Source organism: Bombina bombina, chromosome 1 (genome assembly GCF_027579735.1).
Source record: "Bombina bombina isolate aBomBom1 chromosome 1, aBomBom1.pri, whole genome shotgun sequence".
NCBI lineage: Eukaryota > Metazoa > Chordata > Amphibia > Anura > Bombinatoridae > Bombina > Bombina bombina.
This window is the reverse complement of record NC_069499.1, coordinates 1267186806-1267207686: the sequence shown is the minus strand read 5'-3', so window position 1 is coordinate 1267207686 and position 20881 is coordinate 1267186806. Positions and strand designations below refer to the sequence as shown.

At 36.6% G+C, this 20881-nt stretch overlaps 1 protein-coding gene across 1 annotated transcript in view; it reads right to left on the bottom strand.

The window, feature by feature from the left end:
* MAP1LC3B (microtubule associated protein 1 light chain 3 beta) overlaps window positions 1–18441 on the bottom strand; it is a 100447-nt gene extending 82006 nt beyond the window's left edge. The window contains exon 1 of the mRNA XM_053701167.1: window positions 18294–18441. Coding sequence (XP_053557142.1) covers window positions 18294–18333 — 40 coding nt within the window. The 5' untranslated portion in view covers window positions 18334–18441. The remainder of the gene's footprint in view (window positions 1–18293) is intronic.
* Window positions 18442–20881: the final 2440 nt, after the last annotated feature.

Genomic DNA, 20881 nt, shown 5'->3' with positions numbered 1-20881 from the left:
TTGCTGTTATAAGGGGTTAAAGTGAGTTATAAGGGGTTAAAGTGAGTTATAAGGGGTTATGCTGTTATAAGGGGTTAAAGTGAGTTCTAAGGGGTTATGCAGTTATAAGGGGTTAAAATGAGTTCTAAGGGGTTAAAGTGAGTTATAAGGGGTTATGCAGTTATAAGGGGTTAAAGTGAGTTATAAGGGGTTAAAGTGAGTTATAAGGGGTTAAAGTGAGTTATAAGGGGTTATGCTGTTATAAGGGGTTAAAGTGAGTTATAAGGGGTTATGCAGTTATAAGGGGTTAAAGTGAGTTATAAGGGGTTATGCTGTTATAAGGGGTTAAAGTGAGTTATAAGGGGTTATGCTGTTATAAGGGGTTATAGTGAGTTATAAAGGGTTAAAGTGAGTTATAAGGGGTTATGCAGTTATAAGGGGTTATGCTGTTATAAGGGGTTAAAGTGAGTTATAAGAGGTTATGCAGTTATAAGGGGTTAAAGAGAGTTATAAGGGGTTAAAGTGAGTTATAAGAGGTTATGCAGTTATAAGGGGTTAAAGAGAGTTATAAGGGGTTATGCTGTTATAAGGGGTTAAAGTGAGTTATAAGGGGTTATGCTGTTATAAGGGGTTAAAGAGAGTTATAAGAGGTTATGCAGTTATAAGGGGTTAAAGAGAGTTATAAGGGGTTATGCTGTTATAAGGGGTTAAAGTGAGTTATAAGAGGTTATGCAGTTATAAGGGGTTAAAGAGAGTTATAAGGGGTTATGCTGTTATAAGGGGTTAAAGTGAGTTATAAGAGGTTATGCAGTTATAAGGGGTTAAAGAGAGTTATAAGGGGTTATGCTGTTATAAGGGGTTAAAGTGAGTTATAAGAGGTTATGCAGTTATAAAGGGGTTAAAGTGAGTTATAAGAGGTTATGCAGTTATAAGGGGTTAAAGAGAGTTATAAGGGGTTATGCTGTTATAAGGGGTTAAAGTGAGTTATAAGAGGTTATGCAGTTATAAGGGGTTAAAGAGAGTTATAAGGGGTTATGCTGTTATAAGGGGTTAAAGTGAGTTATAAGGGGTTATGCTGTTATAAGGGGTTAAAGTGAGTTATAAGAGGTTATGCAGTTATAAGGGGTTAAAGAGAGTTATAAGGGGTTATGCTGTTATAAGGGGTTAAAGTGAGTTATAAGGGGTTAAAGAGAGTTATAAGGGGTTAAAGAGAGTTATAAGGGGTTATGCTGTTATAAGGGGTTAAAGTGAGTTATAAGAGGTTATGCAGTTATAAGGGGTTAAAGTGAGTTATAAGGGGTTAAAATGAGTTCTAAGGGGTTATAGTGAGTTATAAGGGGTTAAAGTGAGTTATAAGGGGTTATGCAGTTATAAGGGGTTAAAGTGAGTTATAAGGGGTTAAAGTGAGTTATAAGGGGTTAAAGTGAGTTATAAGGGGTTATGCAGTTATAAGGGGTTAAAGTGAGTTATAAGGGGTTATGCTGTTATAAGGGGTTATAGTGAGTTATAAAGGGTTAAAGTGAGTTATAAGGGGTTAAAGTGAGTTATAAGGGGTTAAAGTGAGTTATAAGGGGTTATGCAGTTATAAGGGGTTAAAGTGAGTTATAAGGGGTTAAAGTGAGTTATAAGAGGTTATGCAGTTATAAGGGGTTAAAGAGAGTTATAAGGGGTTAAAGTGAGTTATAAGAGGTTATGCAGTTATAAGGGGTTAAAGAGAGTTATAAGGGGTTATGCTGTTATAAGGGGTTAAAGTGAGTTATAAGGGGTTATGCTGTTATAAGGGGTTAAAGAGAGTTATAAGAGGTTATGCAGTTATAAGGGGTTAAAGAGAGTTATAAGGGGTTAAAGTGAGTTATAAGAGGTTATGCAGTTATAAGGGGTTAAAGAGAGTTATAAGGGGTTATGCTGTTATAAGGGGTTAAAGTGAGTTATAAGAGGTTATGCAGTTATAAGGGGTTAAAGAGAGTTATAAGGGGTTATGCTGTTATAAGGGGTTAAAGTGAGTTATAAGAGGTTATGCAGTTATAAGGGGTTAAAGTGAGTTATAAGAGGTTATGCAGTTATAAGGGGTTAAAGAGAGTTATAAGGGGTTATGCTGTTATAAGGGGTTAAAGTGAGTTATAAGAGGTTATGCAGTTATAAGGGGTTAAAGAGAGTTATAAGGGGTTATGCTGTTATAAGGGGTTAAAGTGAGTTATAAGGGGTTATGCTGTTATAAGGGGTTAAAGAGAGTTATAAGAGGTTATGCAGTTATAAGGGGTTAAAGAGAGTTATAAGGGGTTATGCAGTTATAAGGGGTTAAAGTGAGTTATAAGGGGTTATGCTGTTATAAGGGGTTAAAGTGAGTTATAAGGGGTTAAAGTGAGTTATAAGGGGTTATGCTGTTATAAGGGGTTAAAGTGAGTTATAAGGGGTTATGCAGTTATAAGGGGTTAAAGTGAGTTATAAGGGGTTATGCTGTTATAAGGGGTTAAAGTGAGTTTTAAGGGTTTATGCTGTTATAAGGGGTTAAAGTGAGTTATAAGGGGTTATGCAGTTATAAGGGGTTAAAGTGAGTTATAAGGGGTTATGCAGTTATACAGGGTTATGCAGTTATAAGGGGTTATAGTGAGTTATAAGGGGTTAAAGTGAGTTATAAGGGGTTAAAGTGAGTTATAAGGGGTTATGCTGTTATAAGGGGTTAAAGTGAGTTATAAGGGGTTAAAGTGAGTTATAAGGGGTTATGCTGTTATAAGGGGTTAAAGTGAGTTATAAGGGGTTAAAGTGAGTTATAAGGGGTTAAAGTGAGTTATAAGGGGTTAAAGTGAGTTACAAGGGGGTTAAAGTGAGTTATAAGGGGTTAAAGTGAGTTATAAGGGGTTAAAGTGAGTTATAAGGGGTTAAAGTGAGTTATAAGGGTTATGCTGTTATAAGGGGTTAAAGTGAGTTATAAGGGGTTAAAGTGAGTTATAAGGGGTTAAAGTGAGTTATAAGGGGTTATAGTGAGTTATAAGGGGGTAAAGTGAGCTATAAGGTGTTATAGTGAGATATAAGGGGTTAAAGTGAGTTATAAGGGGTTAAAGTGAGTTATAAGGGGTTAAAGTGGGTTATAAGAGGTTATGCAGTTATAAGGAGTTAAAGTGAGTTATAAGGGGTTATGCATTTATAAGGGGTTAAAGTGGGTTATAAGGGGTTATGTAGTTATAAGGGGTTAAAGTGAGTTATAAGGGGTTATGCAGTTATAAGGGGTTAAAGACAGTTATAAGGGGTTAAAGACAGTTATAAGGGGTTAAAGTCAGTTATATGGGGTTATTGCTGTTATAAGGGGTTAAAGTGAGTTATAAGGGGTTAAAGTGAGTTATAAGGGGTTATGCTGTTATAAGGGGTTAAAGTGAGTTCTAAGGGGTTATGCAGTTATAAGGGGTTAAAATGAGTTCTAAGGGGTTAAAGTGAGTTATAAGGGATTAAAGTGAGTTATAAGGGGTTATGCAGTTATAAGGGGTTAAAATGAGTTATAAGGGGTTAAAGTGAGTTATAAGGGATTAAAGTGAGTTATAAGGGGTTATGCTGTTATAAGGGGTTAAAGTGAGTTATAAGGGGTTATGCAGTTATAAGGGGTTAAAGTGAGTTATAAGGGGTTATGCTGTTATAAGGGGTTAAAGTGAGTTATAAGGGGTTATGCTGTTATAAGGGGTTATAGTGAGTTATAAAGGGTTAAAGTGAGTTATAAGGGGTTATGCAGTTATAAGGGGTTAAAGAGAGTTATAAGGGGTTAAGCTGTTATAAGGGGTTAAAGTGAGTTATAAGAGGTTATGCAGTTATAAGGGGTTAAAGAGAGTTATAAGGGGTTAAAGTGAGTTATAAGAGGTTATGCAGTTATAAGGGGTTAAAGAGAGTTATAAGGGGTTATGCTGTTATAAGGGGTTAAAGTGAGTTATAAGGGGTTATGCTGTTATAAGGGGTTAAAGAGAGTTATAAGAGGTTATGCAGTTATAAGGGGTTAAAGAGAGTTATAAGGGGTTATGCTGTTATAAGGGGTTAAAGTGAGTTATAAGAGGTTATGCAGTTATAAGGGGTTAAAGAGAGTTATAAGGGGTTATGCTGTTATAAGGGGTTAAAGTGAGTTATAAGAGGTTATGCAGTTATAAGGGGTTAAAGAGAGTTATAAGGGGTTATGCTGTTATAAGGGGTTAAAGTGAGTTATAAGAGGTTATGCAGTTATAAGGGGTTAAAGTGAGTTATAAGAGGTTATGCAGTTATAAGGGGTTAAAGAGAGTTATAAGGGGTTATGCTGTTATAAGGGGTTAAAGTGAGTTATAAGAGGTTATGCAGTTATAAGGGGTTAAAGAGAGTTATAAGGGGTTATGCTGTTATAAGGGGTTAAAGTGAGTTATAAGGGGTTATGCTGTTATAAGGGGTTAAAGTGAGTTATAAGAGGTTATGCAGTTATAAGGGGTTAAAGAGAGTTATAAGGGGTTATGCTGTTATAAGGGGTTAAAGTGAGTTATAAGAGGTTATGCAGTTATAAGGGGTTAAAGAGAGTTATAAGGGGTTATGCTGTTATAAGGGGTTAAAGTGAGTTATAAGAGGTTATGCAGTTATAAGGGGTTAAAGTGAGTTATAAGAGGTTATGCAGTTATAAGGGGTTAAAGAGAGTTATAAGGGGTTATGCTGTTATAAGGGGTTAAAGTGAGTTATAAGAGGTTATGGAGAGTTATAAGGGGTTATGCTGTTATAAGGGGTTAAAGTGAGTTATAAGGGGTTATGCTGTTATAAGGGGTTAAAGAGAGTTATAAGAGGTTATGCAGTTATAAGGGGTTAAAGAGAGTTATAAGGGGTTATGCTGTTATAAGGGGTTAAAGTGAGTTATAAGAGGTTATGCAGTTATAAGGGGTTAAAGAGAGTTATAAGGGGTTATGCTGTTATAAGGGGTTAAAGAGAGTTATAAGGGGTTAAAGAGAGTTATAAGGGGTTAAAGAGAGTTATAAGGGGTTATGCTGTTATAAGGGGTTAAAGTGAGTTATAAGAGGTTATGCAGTTATAAGGGGTTAAAGTGAGTTATAAGGGGTTATGCATCAAATGGTTTCCTTCTACACTTCCTGTACTTACCTAGTCGGCATGACATCATGTAAGAGGCAAATAAATAAGAGAACAGAGCAAATGGTATAATAGAAGTAAATTAGAAAGTTGTTTAAAACTGCCTGCTCCATCTGAATCACAAAAGTTGATTTTTATATTATTTTTTTAAATCTTTTTTCTTGAGGCATTAGGCAAACAGAAAATGCAAGTAACATCCACAAAATAAGATGCAACAGTTACACAAGTAAAATTGTCAGAATTAAGTATTATAGAACGTGTCTAGAAATTTACTAGCTGTCAAATCATTATCAGCTAAAAGACTGAATGCAAGAATTACATAGATCCGATATCACAACATTCAAAACCATACTATAACTTATATATTTATAACTATAAGCAGCTGCGTCTTACACAACTGGGCCGGAACATGAAACATAGAATGTAGATTTATTTTATTTTTAGTTTCATTAGCTGTTTAAATAGTAACAAAATAAGTGTAAAGTTTTAATGTCTATAAAACAATTGGAGCTGCCATCTTGTAACTTAGGTTACATTCTCTACTCTGGCCAATTAGGGACAGTTATAAATAGGTCACTAGAGTGTGTAGCCAATGGCTATGGAGAATATATCAGTGTTCTGCACTTCCAATTCTATCGCAGAAAGATGATGTTCAATGAGGCACTAGGAAAACATAAAAAATGCAAAGTATCACGAAAAGTAAGTTCTAAGGGTTACGTAAGCAGTACCAAAGCCTTGACATAGAAAAGAAAAACTATGAACAGCTGTGTTTTACACAACTAATCCTCATTTTTCTTAAATGAAAAATATTCTAACATGTGAAGCAAAAAAATATTAATCCACTGGGGAAAATAGATTTAACCCTTTAGTGACAGGGTTAAAGTGTCTACATCGGAACACCTGTTCCGATGTAGACAAATTGAAACTACAGGGAGTGCAGAATTATTAGGCAAATGAGTATTTTGACCACATCATCCTCTTTATGCATGTTGTTTTACTCCAAGCTGTATTGGCTCGAAAGCCTACTACCAATTAAGCATATTAGGTGATGTGCATCTCTGTAATGAGAAGGGGTGTGGTCTAATGACATCAACACCTTATATCAGGTGTGCATAATTATTAGGCAACTTCCTTTCCTTTGGCAAAATTGGTCAAAAGAAGGACTTGACAGGCTCAGAAAAGTCAAAAATAGTGAGATATCTTGCAGAGGGATGCAGCACTCTTAAAATTGCAAAGCTTCTGAAGCGTGATCATCAAACAATCAAGCGTTTCATTCAAAATAGTCAACAGGGTCGCAAGAAGCGTGTGGAAAAACCAAGGCGCATAATAACTGCCCATGAACTGAGAAAAGTCAAGCGTGCAGCTGCCAAGATGCCACTTGCCACCAGTTTGGCCATATTTCAGAGCTGCAACATTACTGGAGTGCCCAAAAGCACAAGGTGTGCAATACTCAGAGACATGGCCAAGGTAAGAAAGGCTGAAAGACGACCACCACTGAACAAGACACACAAGCTGAAACGTCAAGACTGGGCCAAGAAATATCTCAAGACTGATTTTTCTAAGGTTTTATGGACTGATGAAATGAGAGTGTCTTGATGGGCCAGATGGATGGGCCTGTGGCTGGATTGGTAAAGGGCAGAGAGCTCCAGTCCAACTCAGACGCCAGCAAGGTGGAGGTGGAGTACTGGTTTGGGCTGGTATCATCAAAGATGAGCTTGTGGGGCCTTTTCGGGTTGAGGATGGAGTCAAGCTCAACTCCCAGTCCTACTGCCAATTTCTGGAAGACACTTTCTTCAAGCAGTGGTACAGGAAGAAGTCTGCATCCTTCAAGAAAAACATGATTTTCATGCAGGACAATGCTCCATCACACGCGTCCAAGTACTCCACAGCGTGGCTGGCAAGAATGGGTATAAAAGAAGAAAATCTAATGACATGGCCTCCTTGTTCACCTGATCTGAACCCCATTGAGAACCTGTGGTCCATCATCAAATGTGAGATTTACAAGGAGGGAAAACAGTACACCTCTCTGAACAGTGTCTGGGAGGCTGTGGTTGCTGCTGCACGCAATGTTGATGGTGAACAGATCAAAACACTGACAGAATCCATGGATGGCAGGCTTTTGAGTGTCCTTGCAAAGAAAGATGGCTATATTGGTCACTGATTTGTTTTTGTTTTGTTTTTGAATGTCAGAAATGTATATTTGTGAATGTTGAGATGTTATATTGGTTTCACTGGTAAAAATAAATAATTGAAATGGGTATATATTTGTTTTTTGTTAAGTTGCCTAATAATTATGCACAGTAATAGTCACCTGCACACACAGATATCCCCCTAAAATAGCTATAACTAAAAACAAACTAAAAACTACTTCCAAAACTATTCAGGTTTGATATTAATGAGTTTTTTGGGTTCATTGAGAACATGGTTGTTGTTCAATAATAAAATGAATCCTCAAAAATACAACTTGCCTAATAATTCTGTACGCGATCGTGCATACGATCACGAGATTTCAATTATTGGATCGCATCTGGGGGGCGTCCCTACAACCCTAGGAACGCCCTCCAGACCGCGATCAAGTCCTTGAAGCGCAGAAGGCTTCAGGACAGCCGTTTGATATGACGTTCTATTCCGTCATAACGGCTTTAAAGCCCAGTGTAAATATGACGGAATAGAACGGCATAACGGCGTTAAAAGGTTAAAGATATGGGTAATAACAACAATAGTCTATAAAAAGGATTATAGGAGCAATATGGATAGTCAACTTTTAAAGTGTACATTATACCTACTAACTATGGCAGGTACAGGTGACTGCTACAATAGTTAACCTCTGGACATGACATATAATAAATACCTTATATCTAATTCAGTTGCCGGAAGTTAAAACACCACCACTGATATACTAGTATATTACACATGTGTAGCTTCCATTTTATCTAAATGCCTTTCATCTATTTTAGTTGCTGGGAGTTAAAACATCACCACTTGCATACAACACATGTACCATACAACTATGAGAATGTCAATCAATCCCAAAACTGAGAAGACCCAACTTACACAGTCAGCATAAACGGCAATACAGTATTATAACAAGTTAAGAACATTAGTGCACATCTATATATAGACATTATAAATATACAGGTGCCAAAAATCAGCCTCAGAGACAGAACATTAAAATCCAAAAAACTAATTTACACAGAGCTTCCAGTTTTTAGGTCATATTCAGCCGAAGCCCAGAAACACCCCTCATGAAAAGTTTAATTTTAATTACTGTCCCTTTAGTAAATGCTGAATAACCCCAGGAAAACATTGCATGCCTTATCTCCTAAAACAGGTAGAGCAATTCACTCACAGGACTGTCCATTCCCAGCTCTAGACAATGGTGAAATTACAGATACTAGAAAGTAATGGTGCTTAACCTTCAAGAAAGCCATATATTAGTAAAACCAAGACTTTGCTAGAATAAATGTTTTGCTCATTTTTTTAAATTTTTGTTCCTTTTTGACGTAATGAGAAACGCTATATTTGAAGAATGTATTGCATTTCTAAAGTCTGCTCAGATTATCTCACAAACCTTAAAGCAAATAGTGTGTGCCCAACTGGACTGCAGCTGAGTATGTTTAGCTGGAATGGCAGACAGGGCTTTCTGTACTGTTGGAAGCTACAACTTTCTTGGTCAATACGGTATTAGTCATTTTACCGACTAGGGCCCTGAAGAACCTGGAATAATGAAAGAAAACATATGCTCCTTGTACATCATGCATAGGGAAATAGCTAAAAAGTGAGCGAAGAAACAAACCATACTTCAACCACTAACATGAAAAGGGGTCAAAATAAATAATAAAAATATATTAAAAGTTTCATTATGCATAACTAAACATTTTATATAAAAATCTGAAAGTATTTACTGTCCCTTTAGCCTCCAAGAGAACATTTGTTTAGGGTTATATAAATGAATCATCTACAAAACATTTATGCAAAGAAACATCTAGTGTACAATGTCCCTTTAAGGTGAAGTCATTGCTTACATGTCCCTTTAACATTACAGGGTTTGTCTAATGGTATGGGTTTTATCGGCTTACAATATTTATGAGACCATTAGAACCACTTCTTGAGAGTCAGGTGATCTCTCTCTAATGTTGCTACCATATTGCCAGTATGCACTTAGAAAGCAATTAAAGAGATTACAAAAAAATATCAGTTTAACATACTACATGGGACTGTAATTGCTACTACAAAAACAAAACGTTAAAGGGACTTGGAGCAGGTTCTGCATACAAAGGGATTTTTTTAAGCACTTATACTGCAATGGTCTCATTTGTAGGGCTTTATTTCACACACTCCAGGAATACACCTCTTGAAAAGCACTGCAATATTGGTTTGTAATCTCCTTTGCAGCTCTAAACTGAAATTTGAGACAGAATTATCTGCAGTTACTTTAGCCTCAGACATCTCTCTAGCATCACCAATTTATTTGTATGCAGCTGGTTCACTAAATATTGGAGCAATGACAGCTTTAGTGAGTCAGTTTCATAGACTAATATAGGAAAACTGTGACGGCAGTAGTATTGCCCTATGCACTGATAATCATCAGAAATACACAGTATATTTGGTCACTATTCATTTAGGAGTGGAAAGCATACTTTGCCACATTGATTAGACAAAAAGCAAGCACTAAAAACAAGTATTGTTATATTTTCCATGCAGAATAAACAATGTATGGTACTTTTTAAGTGAATGTTGAGTTGCTTGTATGTGAACATTGTGCTTTGATCCATTGCCCATAAAGAAGCCAAAAAGCAAATTCTGTAACCAAGTTGTTTTGTTTTTTCTCAAAATGCTGCAAATAGAAATCCATTAACCTAGGTTAATTTGCTTTTTTGACTTATTGAGGGAGTGGGAAAAGCACAATGTTTACACAAAAGTAGGAGGTGTTTATTGCCCCTTTAAAGGGACACTCATTTTTTTTATTTGCATGAATGTTTTATAGATTATCTATTTATATAGCCTATAAAGGTTTTTTGTTTTTTTATAATCTATAGTTTTCCTTATTTTTAAATAACATTGCTTTGATTTTCAGACTCCTAACCAAGCCCCAAACTTTTAGAAAAATACCATCAGATACCTACTCCAGCTTGCTCCTGTTTGTGTAAAGGGTCTTTTCATATGCAAAAGAAGGGGGAGGGGGGAGTGTCTTATTTACCACTTGCACTGGGTGTTCCAGTAACCTTTTCAACAGGGCTAAACTGAGAGCTTTTAAGTAAGTTTTTAAACATTTTTTTACTGGACTTTTATATCAGTCTCTGTGCATCTTATTCTTTATAGTAGTGTCTATTACATGCAGTTATATGAAAATTGGTGTATACTGTCCCTTTAAGTCTGTTAGTTGACTATGATACCCAATATCCCAGTTCATGAATCGGTTAGTGTTAAGCAACTCTTGCTTTTGTGGAACAAATGTCCTTTGCCCCATGCTCCCTAAGGAAGCCAAAAAGGAAATTCTAAAACCAGCAAATCCTGAAAATCAAATCAATTGTTTAGGCAATTTGCAGCAAGTTTTGAAAATCTAAGTTATAGATTTCGCTTTTTTTAGCCTTAGAGCAAAGTGACAGTCTACGAGAAAATTGTTATTGTTTAAAAAGACAGATAATCCCTTTATTACCCATTCCCTAGTTTTGCATAACCAACACAGTTATATTAATATACTTTTTACCTGCGTGATTACCTTATATATAAGACTCTGCAGACTGCCTCTTATCTCAGTATGTTTACATTTTAGCCAATCAGTGCTGGTTCCTGCATAACTTCACAGGAGTAAATACGTTATCTTTAAGGCAAACATGAGCTAGCATTGCTGTGAAAAGATAATAAAAAGAGGAGGCCTGCAGGAGCTTAGAAACGGAGATCTGGAAGTTGTAAAGTATATTAATGTAACATTGATTTGTTGTGCACAGCTGGGGAATGGGTAGTAAAGGCATTGTCTATCTTTTTAAACAATAAAAAAAAAATAAAGTAGACTGTCCCTTTAAAACTACATCTTTTGTTTACTATATATGTTAAACCCCTGTACATATGGATGTGACACATATTATTTGCCTTATTTAGGAAGACATGGACAAGAGCAGGGTAAACAACTTTCACTATGTGTTTAAACCTTTTGTAGGGGTTAATCATATAGCAAATAGGTATTTGATTTTTAAAAACAAAATCCTCTAACAAAACAGCATTTTATTTTTGCACTGGTATGTTCCTTTAAAATGAGTCTCAGCACACAATGCTTTACAGCACTTCCTGGTTTTTCAGCAGTAAATGGGAGGAGGTAAGGTTACCCCAGATGTCTAATTGCTGTATTTGGAGGAGCTAAGAATGAAAATGTCCTGTTTAATGACGATAGGTCTGTTTTATGGAACAGGAAGTAAGATGGGAAAGTGCGGGTCACTTTGTTATTGCTTCTCCTATCTATAATAGAAATCTAGATCAAGTAACATGTTACAGTTGTCTATCCATCTGAACAACAAATCACAGGTGCTGAAGTTCATCAAATCTTTGTTCTGTGTCCAATTGTTATGCGTAGCTTATATTGCTACATATTTATATATGGGTTGGATGTCAGACCTGTTGCTGCTAGCGAGAAGAGGCTGAAGAAAGAAGATTCTATAACAACACTTCAAGTGAAACATTGTTGGAAGCAGGATCCTGTTTCAAGAGTTTTTTTTTTTTTTTTTAACCTGGGGGATTGTGCAGTGGGTTTATAGTTAAAGGGACATAATACTCATATGCTAAATCACTTGAAACTGATGCAGTATAACTGTAAAAAGCTGACAGGAAAATATCACCTGAGCATCTCTATGTAAAAAAGGAAGATATTTTACCTCACAATCTCCTCAGCTCAGCAGAGTAAGTTCTGTGTAAAAAGTTATACTCAGCTGCTCCCAGCTGCAGGTAAAAAAATTAAAAAAAAAATGAAGAAATGAACAGCAGCCAATCAGCATCAGCAGTGCTGAGGTCATGAACTCTTACTGTGATCTTCACTTAACTCTCATGAGATTTCATAGTAAGCTTCCTTTACCTGATTGGTGAAATAATATGAGAGTGCACGATGCTAGTCCCTTCAGATGTCCCAGGACAAACACACTAAAATGCTGCTTAGAAATCCTTTACAATGGGAGGTGGCTACTGAGGAACTTTTGAGGTAAAATATCTTTCTTTTTTACATAGAGATGTTCAGGTGATATTTTCTAATCAGCTTTTTACAGCTATGCTGCATCACTTTCAAGTGTTTAAACATTTGGGTATTATGGCCCTTTAAGGGGATATGAAACCCAAAATATTTGTTTCATGATTCAGATAGAGCATGTGATTTTAAACAACTTTCTAATTTACTTCTATTATCAATTTTTCTTTCCTCTGTTTTGGTATCTTTTGTTGAAAAGCAGGGACATATGCATAGAAGCCAACTGATTTCTGGAGCACTATATGGCAGCAGTTTTGTAAGAATGTTATCCATTTGCAATAGAAGGCAGCATTATTTCCTGCCATGTAGTGCTTCAAATGCCTACTTAGGTACCTCTTCAACAAAGAATATCATAGGAACAAAGCAAATTTGATAACAGAAGTAAATTGATAAGTTTTTTTTTTTTTAATTGTATGCTCTGTCTGAACCACAAAAGAAAATGTTTGGGTTTTTATATCCCTTTAAAGGGACATAATACTCATATGCTAAATCACTTGAAACTGATGCAGTATAACTGTAAAAAGCTTACAGGAAAATATCACCTGAGCATCTCTATGTAAAAAAGGAAGATATTTTACCTCACAATCTCCTCAGCTCACCAGAGTAAGTTCTGTGTAAAAGTTATACTCGGCTGCTCCCAGCTGCAGGTAAACAAATTTAAAAAAATGAAGAAATGAACAGCAGCCAATCAGCATCAGCAGTGCTGAGGTCATGAACTCTTACTGTGATCTCATGAGATTTGACTTAACTCTCATGAGATTTCATAGTAAGCTTCCTTTACCTGATTGGTGAAATAATATGAGAGTGCACGATGCTAGTCCCTTCAGATGTCCCAGGACAAACACACTAAAATGCTGCTTAGAAATCCTTTACAATGGGAGGTGGCTACTGAGGAACTTTTGAGGTAAAATATCTTTCTTTTTTACATAGAGATCTTCAGGTGATATTTTCTAATCAGCTTTTTTACAGCTATGCTGCATCACTTTCAAGTGTTTAAACATTTGGGTATTATGGCCCTTTAAGGAGATTTACTGATGGGCCACTGTATTGGGGGGGGGGGGGGGGGTTAGAGTTAAGTGGAATCTGCAATGGGAGGACCACATGGGGGGGTTAGACAATGGGGGTTACCTTTTATGGTGATTATGTAGGGGCCCTTGGGTGTAGGGCAGTATTGTGTAAGTGAAGCATTTCAATGACCATGTTAGTGGGAGTCCTACAATTAGGGTTAATAGTGTAAAGGGGGGAGTTTAGGGATCTCAAGGACACACAAGTAGGGACAGTCTAACGGCTAGATTACACAAGGTTAGCTTTGTACCAGCTCTAGCTAGAAGTAGCGAATCATCAGCTATTGAACATCACTTGCAAGAGCTCTGGTAGAGTTGCCAGAGGTTGTAGCTGCCTATACTTTTAATTGGACTTGTGAATACATTGTAGCTAACAAATCATACAATGCTTGCTACAAATGTATAAGCTGTTGCTACATCTCTTCTTGCAGCTGGTGGATTCAAAACTTGTATAAAAATGCTACAACTATTTTGTTCCTGTAGCTACCTGACTCAGACTCTAGCACAGGTAGTAGAAATGGTACAAAAATTGACTTGCAGCTACTGAAGCTGTTGCTATGTTACATAAGCAAAATATTACGACTGAGGATCCTTGAAACTACAGATCCCTACAACTTTGTATTATATAGCAAGTGGTTATCACCTATGACTGCATAGGCGTATTGAACGCAAGGGATTTCACCTATGCGTGCCGTGTTATACGTAAGTGAAGATTAATTCCCTACTTAAAGTGAAGGTCAACTTGGATGAATCAGTGTCCAGTTTTTAATAATCCTATTAAAAACAAGGGCACTTTAATTCATCAAAATTGACATTTCACTCATTTTCTTCAAAAACTTAACTTTTAATCCTGACAGCCGCTGCAGCGCTTCCTCCGCCCGTCGCAAGCCCTCTTCGCGGGTCCAAAATGACGAATCCGGCTTCCTCCAATCACGGCGTTGCCTCAGGCCATGATTGCTCCGGGGAAAAAGCCGTGATTGGAGGAAGCCAGAATTCGTCATTTCTGACGTATGAAGAGGCTTCCGACGGCCGGGGGAATTGCTGGAGCGGCTATCAGGATTAAAAGGTACGTTTTTGAAGAAAATTAGTGAAATTTCAATTTTGATGAATTAAAGTGCCCTTGTTTTTAATAGGATTATTAAAAAACGGGCACCAATTCATTTAAATTGACATTCACTTTAACAAAACAAAAATGCTACTTTTGCCTGTAGCGAACCCAATTTTACCAATGCTGTGTAATCTAGCCCTTAGTTTGGATTAAGTGCAGTAAAAGCAGTAAGGGCCTGGTCTTTGATCGGGTAACTGCAGTTTGAAGGGCAGGACAGTCATGGTAATGTTTAAGTGAGGCTTGGGTGACATTAAGGGATATAGTATTATAACAAAGGTAACTTTATGACATATTTACCAATGTTAGAGCTAATGGGCTCAGCCATTCCGTACCTGGGGAATCAAACTGAGCTGCTATATCAAGCCACTATAGTTTGAAAAGAAGCATTTTTGCAATAGCAAGAATGCATTTAGTAAAAGCTATCTCTGTTTTTGTGAGAGCTGTTACTGTTCATGTGAAGCAAATATAAATATATAGCATACATAGATATGCGTACACCAGCACGGTTACAAAGCTGCGTGTACAGCTTCATAAATGGAGCCATGTGTCTGCACAGAGGGCTGGTAGTGTCTTGTAGAAAATGATGTAAACTGAGTTACTGCAAATGTTATACACTGCTGGCCCTCTCTGCAAACACACTGTTTAAATTATTAGTCCCACAAAGCATTCAAGATAAGTGGGTTATCCCTATTGCTACTGAGCCATTTCCCATCCCTGTGCTAGAAGTGTTTTTATAGTTATTTAGCCCTCATTGCATATATACACAGACATTTATTTGTTTGTCTGTGTTTACCTGCACAAATTATACATTTTTAAGAGCTGACTACAACAGTGCGACTCTCGGCAGGGCCCTCTACCCATTTGATCCCTATAAATGCTACCTTGTATACCGCCCATGTTTATAGCGCTGCGGAATCTGTTGGCGCTTTACAAATAATCTATAATAATAATACCTGCATTTTAGGAATAACAGAAGTAAGCAAACATAGACTCTTTACCACTATACCTAGAGGCAGGGCTTGGTTTTTTCACTAGCTTTGGCTGATTAAGGAATTACATAGGGTGAATAAAAAAAAAATAACTTTTCTTCCTATCTTTAACATTGAGTGGAATAGTATTTTTCTCCCTCTAGGCTAATCATTTTTAACTCCTTTCTAGTAAACTATAGTAATTTTGTTACATCCCTGCCTAGAGTCCTATTCCCTCATATTATGGAAGTTAAACGCAGAAATATTGACCAACTTTCAAAAAAACTAAGTGTGAAAAAAAGCCAATGAGCAAAACAATACACAACAAAGACAGTGGAAAGTTGATAGAGAACAAGTCATGTGCAGCAACATGTGTGATGTGATAAAGGAATTTAGTGTTGTCATATAAAATCCCAAGCTCAAAAATGAAAGTATGACTCTGTATTTATTGATCATCCTGTCACGTGATTTTTCAGCTTCCGAGACCTGCAAGTCATAATATTCTAACCTGTTATTAAGCAATTAGGAGACTTGATAAACACGGATCATTTTAAGTGTTAGAAAGGCAGGGACATGCTAATCTCACAGCATGTCTCCAACACTCAGTTCTTTGTGTTCACAAAGCTACACGATAAAGGGTTCTTTATTGTGCAGGAAAGCAATTTTCTCGCAATAACTTGGTAAAGAGTCAACAAGGCCACAAATATATACCTGTATGCTGACATTCATTTTTAATGATAATTAATTCCTAGAACTTCAACATTACATCTATCCAACCCATGTAATATATTTTTAAATACTATATTAGTACTTTAAAGGTTGAGAAAGCAAAAAACAACTACTTTCCTTTAAACTGCCCATGTATTTGGTGGGTTTTTGTTTTTTTAGTAAAATAAACTATTCCTCATAATCTTCTAATAATTACACATAGCCTAAATCAGAAAAAAAGACTGACATTAATAGTTAAAAAAAAATCTAAAAGAGACATCATCTGCAATAATATTGTAGAGTTTCATGAGTGTTTATGATATTTAATCAAGCTTAAAAAAAGATACTGGAAGCTCCAAAGCTTCTGAAGAAAATCTAAAATATCAGTCTACTTAGGTTAGGGATGGGAAGAAGCAGTGCTCTTTTTCTTCTGCATATTATTTTAATCCGATTTGCTATGCAACCAGAAGATGCTGTTTGGCTGCATCCAGTCTCATTTCCTGTAAGTGGTGAGATTGTGGTATATGCAGAATATGGTTTGAAAAAACATTGAAATAAAAAAACCTGCATGAGCCACTGCAGGATGACTTCATCCCAATCGAAAAACAAAATTTAACTATCTGCATTCTGAAAGGGTCAAATGCCTAGAGACAGACAGCCAATGGTTCAAGAAAATATATAATTATACAGAGAAATGACATTTGGTAAAAGAGTATTAGGAGCACTATAAGGAAAGTGGGAGATTTAGAAGACAGCATAAAAAGTGTATATTTAAGTATTCTATTAAAAAGTAATGTATGTCTGTGTACACTTTGTATGTATTCTTCTCACTTATGAAAGGACAATGACATTTTTTTATTACCTAAGCCCAAAGCTCAGGTAAGCGCCCAGCAACACAAAAAATACAGCTTGGATCGTGTTCTGTCTCAAGCACAGATATGTTGCATACCGGGCAATAGTTGAAAACGTATGATTTCAGAAAATGGGCACACATGACTGCAGTTAGTGAGCTCTAGTGTACAATCTAGATAGTCTGTCAGCCTATGACCTAATAACATAAACATACATTATCTACACAGCTTACTGTGCAACAATGTGAATAATTGTGCTAAATAAGCAACCAAGATAAGGCATTTGTATAAGAACATAAATGTGCATTAAACATTTATGTGCAATATTCTACAAGGATTAGATACAAGGATCAATGTTCCCACACTTGAGTGCCAGAGAATAAAGACACTCTGAGTGTAATTTAGACATCATACACAATTAGTATTGTGTACCACTTAAAATTGTGTTCATTAATTAACAATGAAGATACTTAAGCAAAATGTATTTTCAGTAGTTGAGATATTGGATGGAGTGTAAGTGACCTTTATGCATCACAATAGATTGAAAAAGAGTATATTGTAAACTTTTATGACAATATAAAAAAAAAAAACTGACTACTTGCCTGTATTCTCCCTTTTAACATTGATATGTAGTATGCTAATGGAGAAGGGTCTTTGAGTGCAGTCATAATGATGCTAATCACTAGATGTGTATTGAGTTCCATCCCCCATCACTACCAGCAGTGTCTTCTCTCTGGTAAAGATGATTTCATGCTGTCTCTCTCCCCTTGGTATCACTAAGTCACAAGGCCTTAGGGACCTTAGGAAGTCCTCTCTTTTGTAGTAGTGTGTGTGTATGTATGTGTGTATGTATATGTATATTATACATACATACATACACACACCATGGGTAATAAATATTTAACCCATTGGCTCTCAAAGGGGATGCTAATGCGGAACAAATATTTACACTACTTTGGACACCAAAGTAAGTAACCCTCTGCCACACTTGCAGTGAAAAGAAGCATTTTTTCAAGCCTAAAGCACCCTATGTCACCCATCTACACAAAAGTACTAGTATCTTTTCAAACTGTTTTATTTAATCTTGAATTCCTCTATTTTAATAAAAAGGAGTCCAGATGTTAACACTTTCAGCAACAGTTATTCGCAGTGACAGTGTTAAGGGATAAAGCATCAATCATTGTATTTTAACCCTTTAAGCACACAGCAGGCCTGATTCACTGTTGAAGGGATCACCTGTCTTGTTTAAACAGGCCGTGCTGTCACTGCATATTGGTGACTCGCGAACAGTCCTTCAAAAGAACCTACCTAGTGTCCTCCTCTGCTTGAAGGTTTTCTCGGAAGGCATTGTGAGTGCTTGTGGCGAGATAAACAAAGACAAAGCTGTTTTTCCTTACTAGGATCTGTCCCTTAGTCCGGAGCTGCGCTGTATGCAGGTCCTTCCCCTGTCATCAAAACAAAACATAGGGTCATGACGTCAACACTGCATCACTGGGAGGTTCCCGGGGCCATGTTGAGTGTGGCGCTTCAAAGCACGAGAGGATCACGTGTGTGTGCTGACTTACAACTAGCTTACTCACTTGGCTTTTTTACATAATCTTGTTTGCTATAATTTTAATGTAATAAAGAAAACAAATCCACCATAGTGTAATACAAAAAACATTAGCAATATAGTAAATAAAAGTGAATAAAACTACTTTTTTTGTTTTCAAGCTGTGGTGGCTGTTCTTTCCACAAGTAGTAACTAACTGATGCTTGATAGGTTGTACACAAACATACATAAGGATTAAATAGCCTAGTGAAATAACAAAACACACATTAATTTATTAACCCCCCCCCCCCCCCATTATTCTCCCTCAAATAAAGAACAAGACTACAGAGATGGAGGAAGACCAACAGGTAGCCTTTAATTAATTAACTTAATGAGAAGGTCAATTTCGATAAATCGGTGCCAGTTTTTAATAATCCTTTTAAAAACAAGGGCACTTTAATTCATCAAAATTGACATTTCACTCTTATTCTTCAAATGCTTACCTTTTTAATCTTCACAGCCGTTCCAGCGATTCCCCTGGCCGTCGGAAGCCTTTTCATACGTCATACGTCCCCAGGGGAATTATGGCCTGAGGCAACGCTGTGATTAGAGGAAGCCGGATTCGTTATTTTAAACCCACGAAGAGGGCTTGCGACGGGCGGAGGAAGCACTAGAGTGGCTGTCAAGATTAAAAGGGAAGTATTTAAAGAAAACGAGTGCGAGTGAAATGTCAATTTTGATGTAAAAAGTGCCCTTGTTTTTAATAGGTTTATTAAAAACCGGGCACCGATTCATCAAAATTGACCGTCACTTTAAAGTGAATGTAAATTTTCACGAATGAAAGCCCTGTTTTTAAAAAATACTATTAAAAACAGGGGCACTTTCATTCATGTTTACATAGCAGCCGTTTTTTATTAAATACTTACCTATTATTCTTTTCAAGTTTGGAACACCGGAGCAGTGATTCCCCCGCCCCTAGGTTGTCTCTTCTTTTGTCAGAAATTACAAATCCGGCTTCCTCCAATCACGGCATGGCCTCAGGCAATGTTTGCTCTGGGGGGAAGCCGTTATTTTAGGAAGTCTGAATCGTAATTTCTGACGTAAGAAGAGAGGACCTGGGGGCAGGGGAATCGCTGCTCTGGTGTTCCAAGCTTGAAAGGAATAAAATGAAAGTGCCCCTGTTTTTAATAGTATTTTTAAAAACAGGGCTTTCATTCGTGAAAATTAACATTCACTTTAACCCTTTGGCTGCTAAGCCATTTGCCACCTGTGTGCTAAGATGGTTTTGAATTTTTTTTAAACACTTTTAGAAGTAAAGTTTGTGTGAATAAACTATACAAACTATATATTGAGGATTTTTTCAGCAGATTCAAAATATATCATTTTTATATGGTTATGTATCATCAGGTTTAAAAAATAGCGTGTGAAATCTGAAAAAGTGTATTTTTTTACACCTGACTCAATAAATAATAGTATGTAATTTTATTTTTCTAAGCTCTATCATCAAAACCTCCTGTGGATAAATATTTGTAGTAGGTAACCAGGCTGAAATAAGCAGAAATTAAGAACATTTCACTGTTTTTTTACACTGTTTCATATGTCAATTTGATTATCAAAAACAGCATCTTTAGAATTCTAGTGCATCCGGTAATGCCATAGTAATCTCTTATTAAAATGATAAATTCATCGTTTTATTTAAATATAAATAATTATGCCAAATTTTACCTTTTTAATCCTGTCTATGTTTGCGTCCTTTCTCCGCCCGCCATACTACCATTTTGTTTGACAGTTCATGTAATTTCTATCTCCCAATCATTGTTTCCCCCAGGGGCGTTCAACCCCTTTTCTTAAACGTTGCGCGTTGATTATGCGCATGTGCTAAACTTAATATTTCCTATTGAGTCCAGATGCACGGTCACGCAACGCCCATGCTCTATAGCGCTCTCATTGGCAATATAGGAAAACACATCGATCGGATCCAAGTAAGTTGCGCTGAGAGCTGGATTCATTCATTTATGAGTGTAGATTAGCGCATGTGCAGAAAAAGTTTTTCTCCAGAGCGTGCTTCAAAGATACGTATAGAGCGGGTGGGACCGCTCTGTACGTCAAACAGTGCTGAACTAGGAAGTAGTGTCTGGGAGGAGTCTCAACGCAAATGGGGTAAAAATTATTTTAGATATATTTCAGAAAGCTTATTTTGGATATTAAAATGTACTTTGCGGTTACACTAGGACACAGTACATAAATTCTTATGAAGCTTCAAAACATTGTAAGTTAACATTCACTTTAAACAGTTCTAGCCACCTGAGAAATTAAAATGGGGTACACAAAGCACACATTTGCAGAAAGTACACCCCTTAGTGCA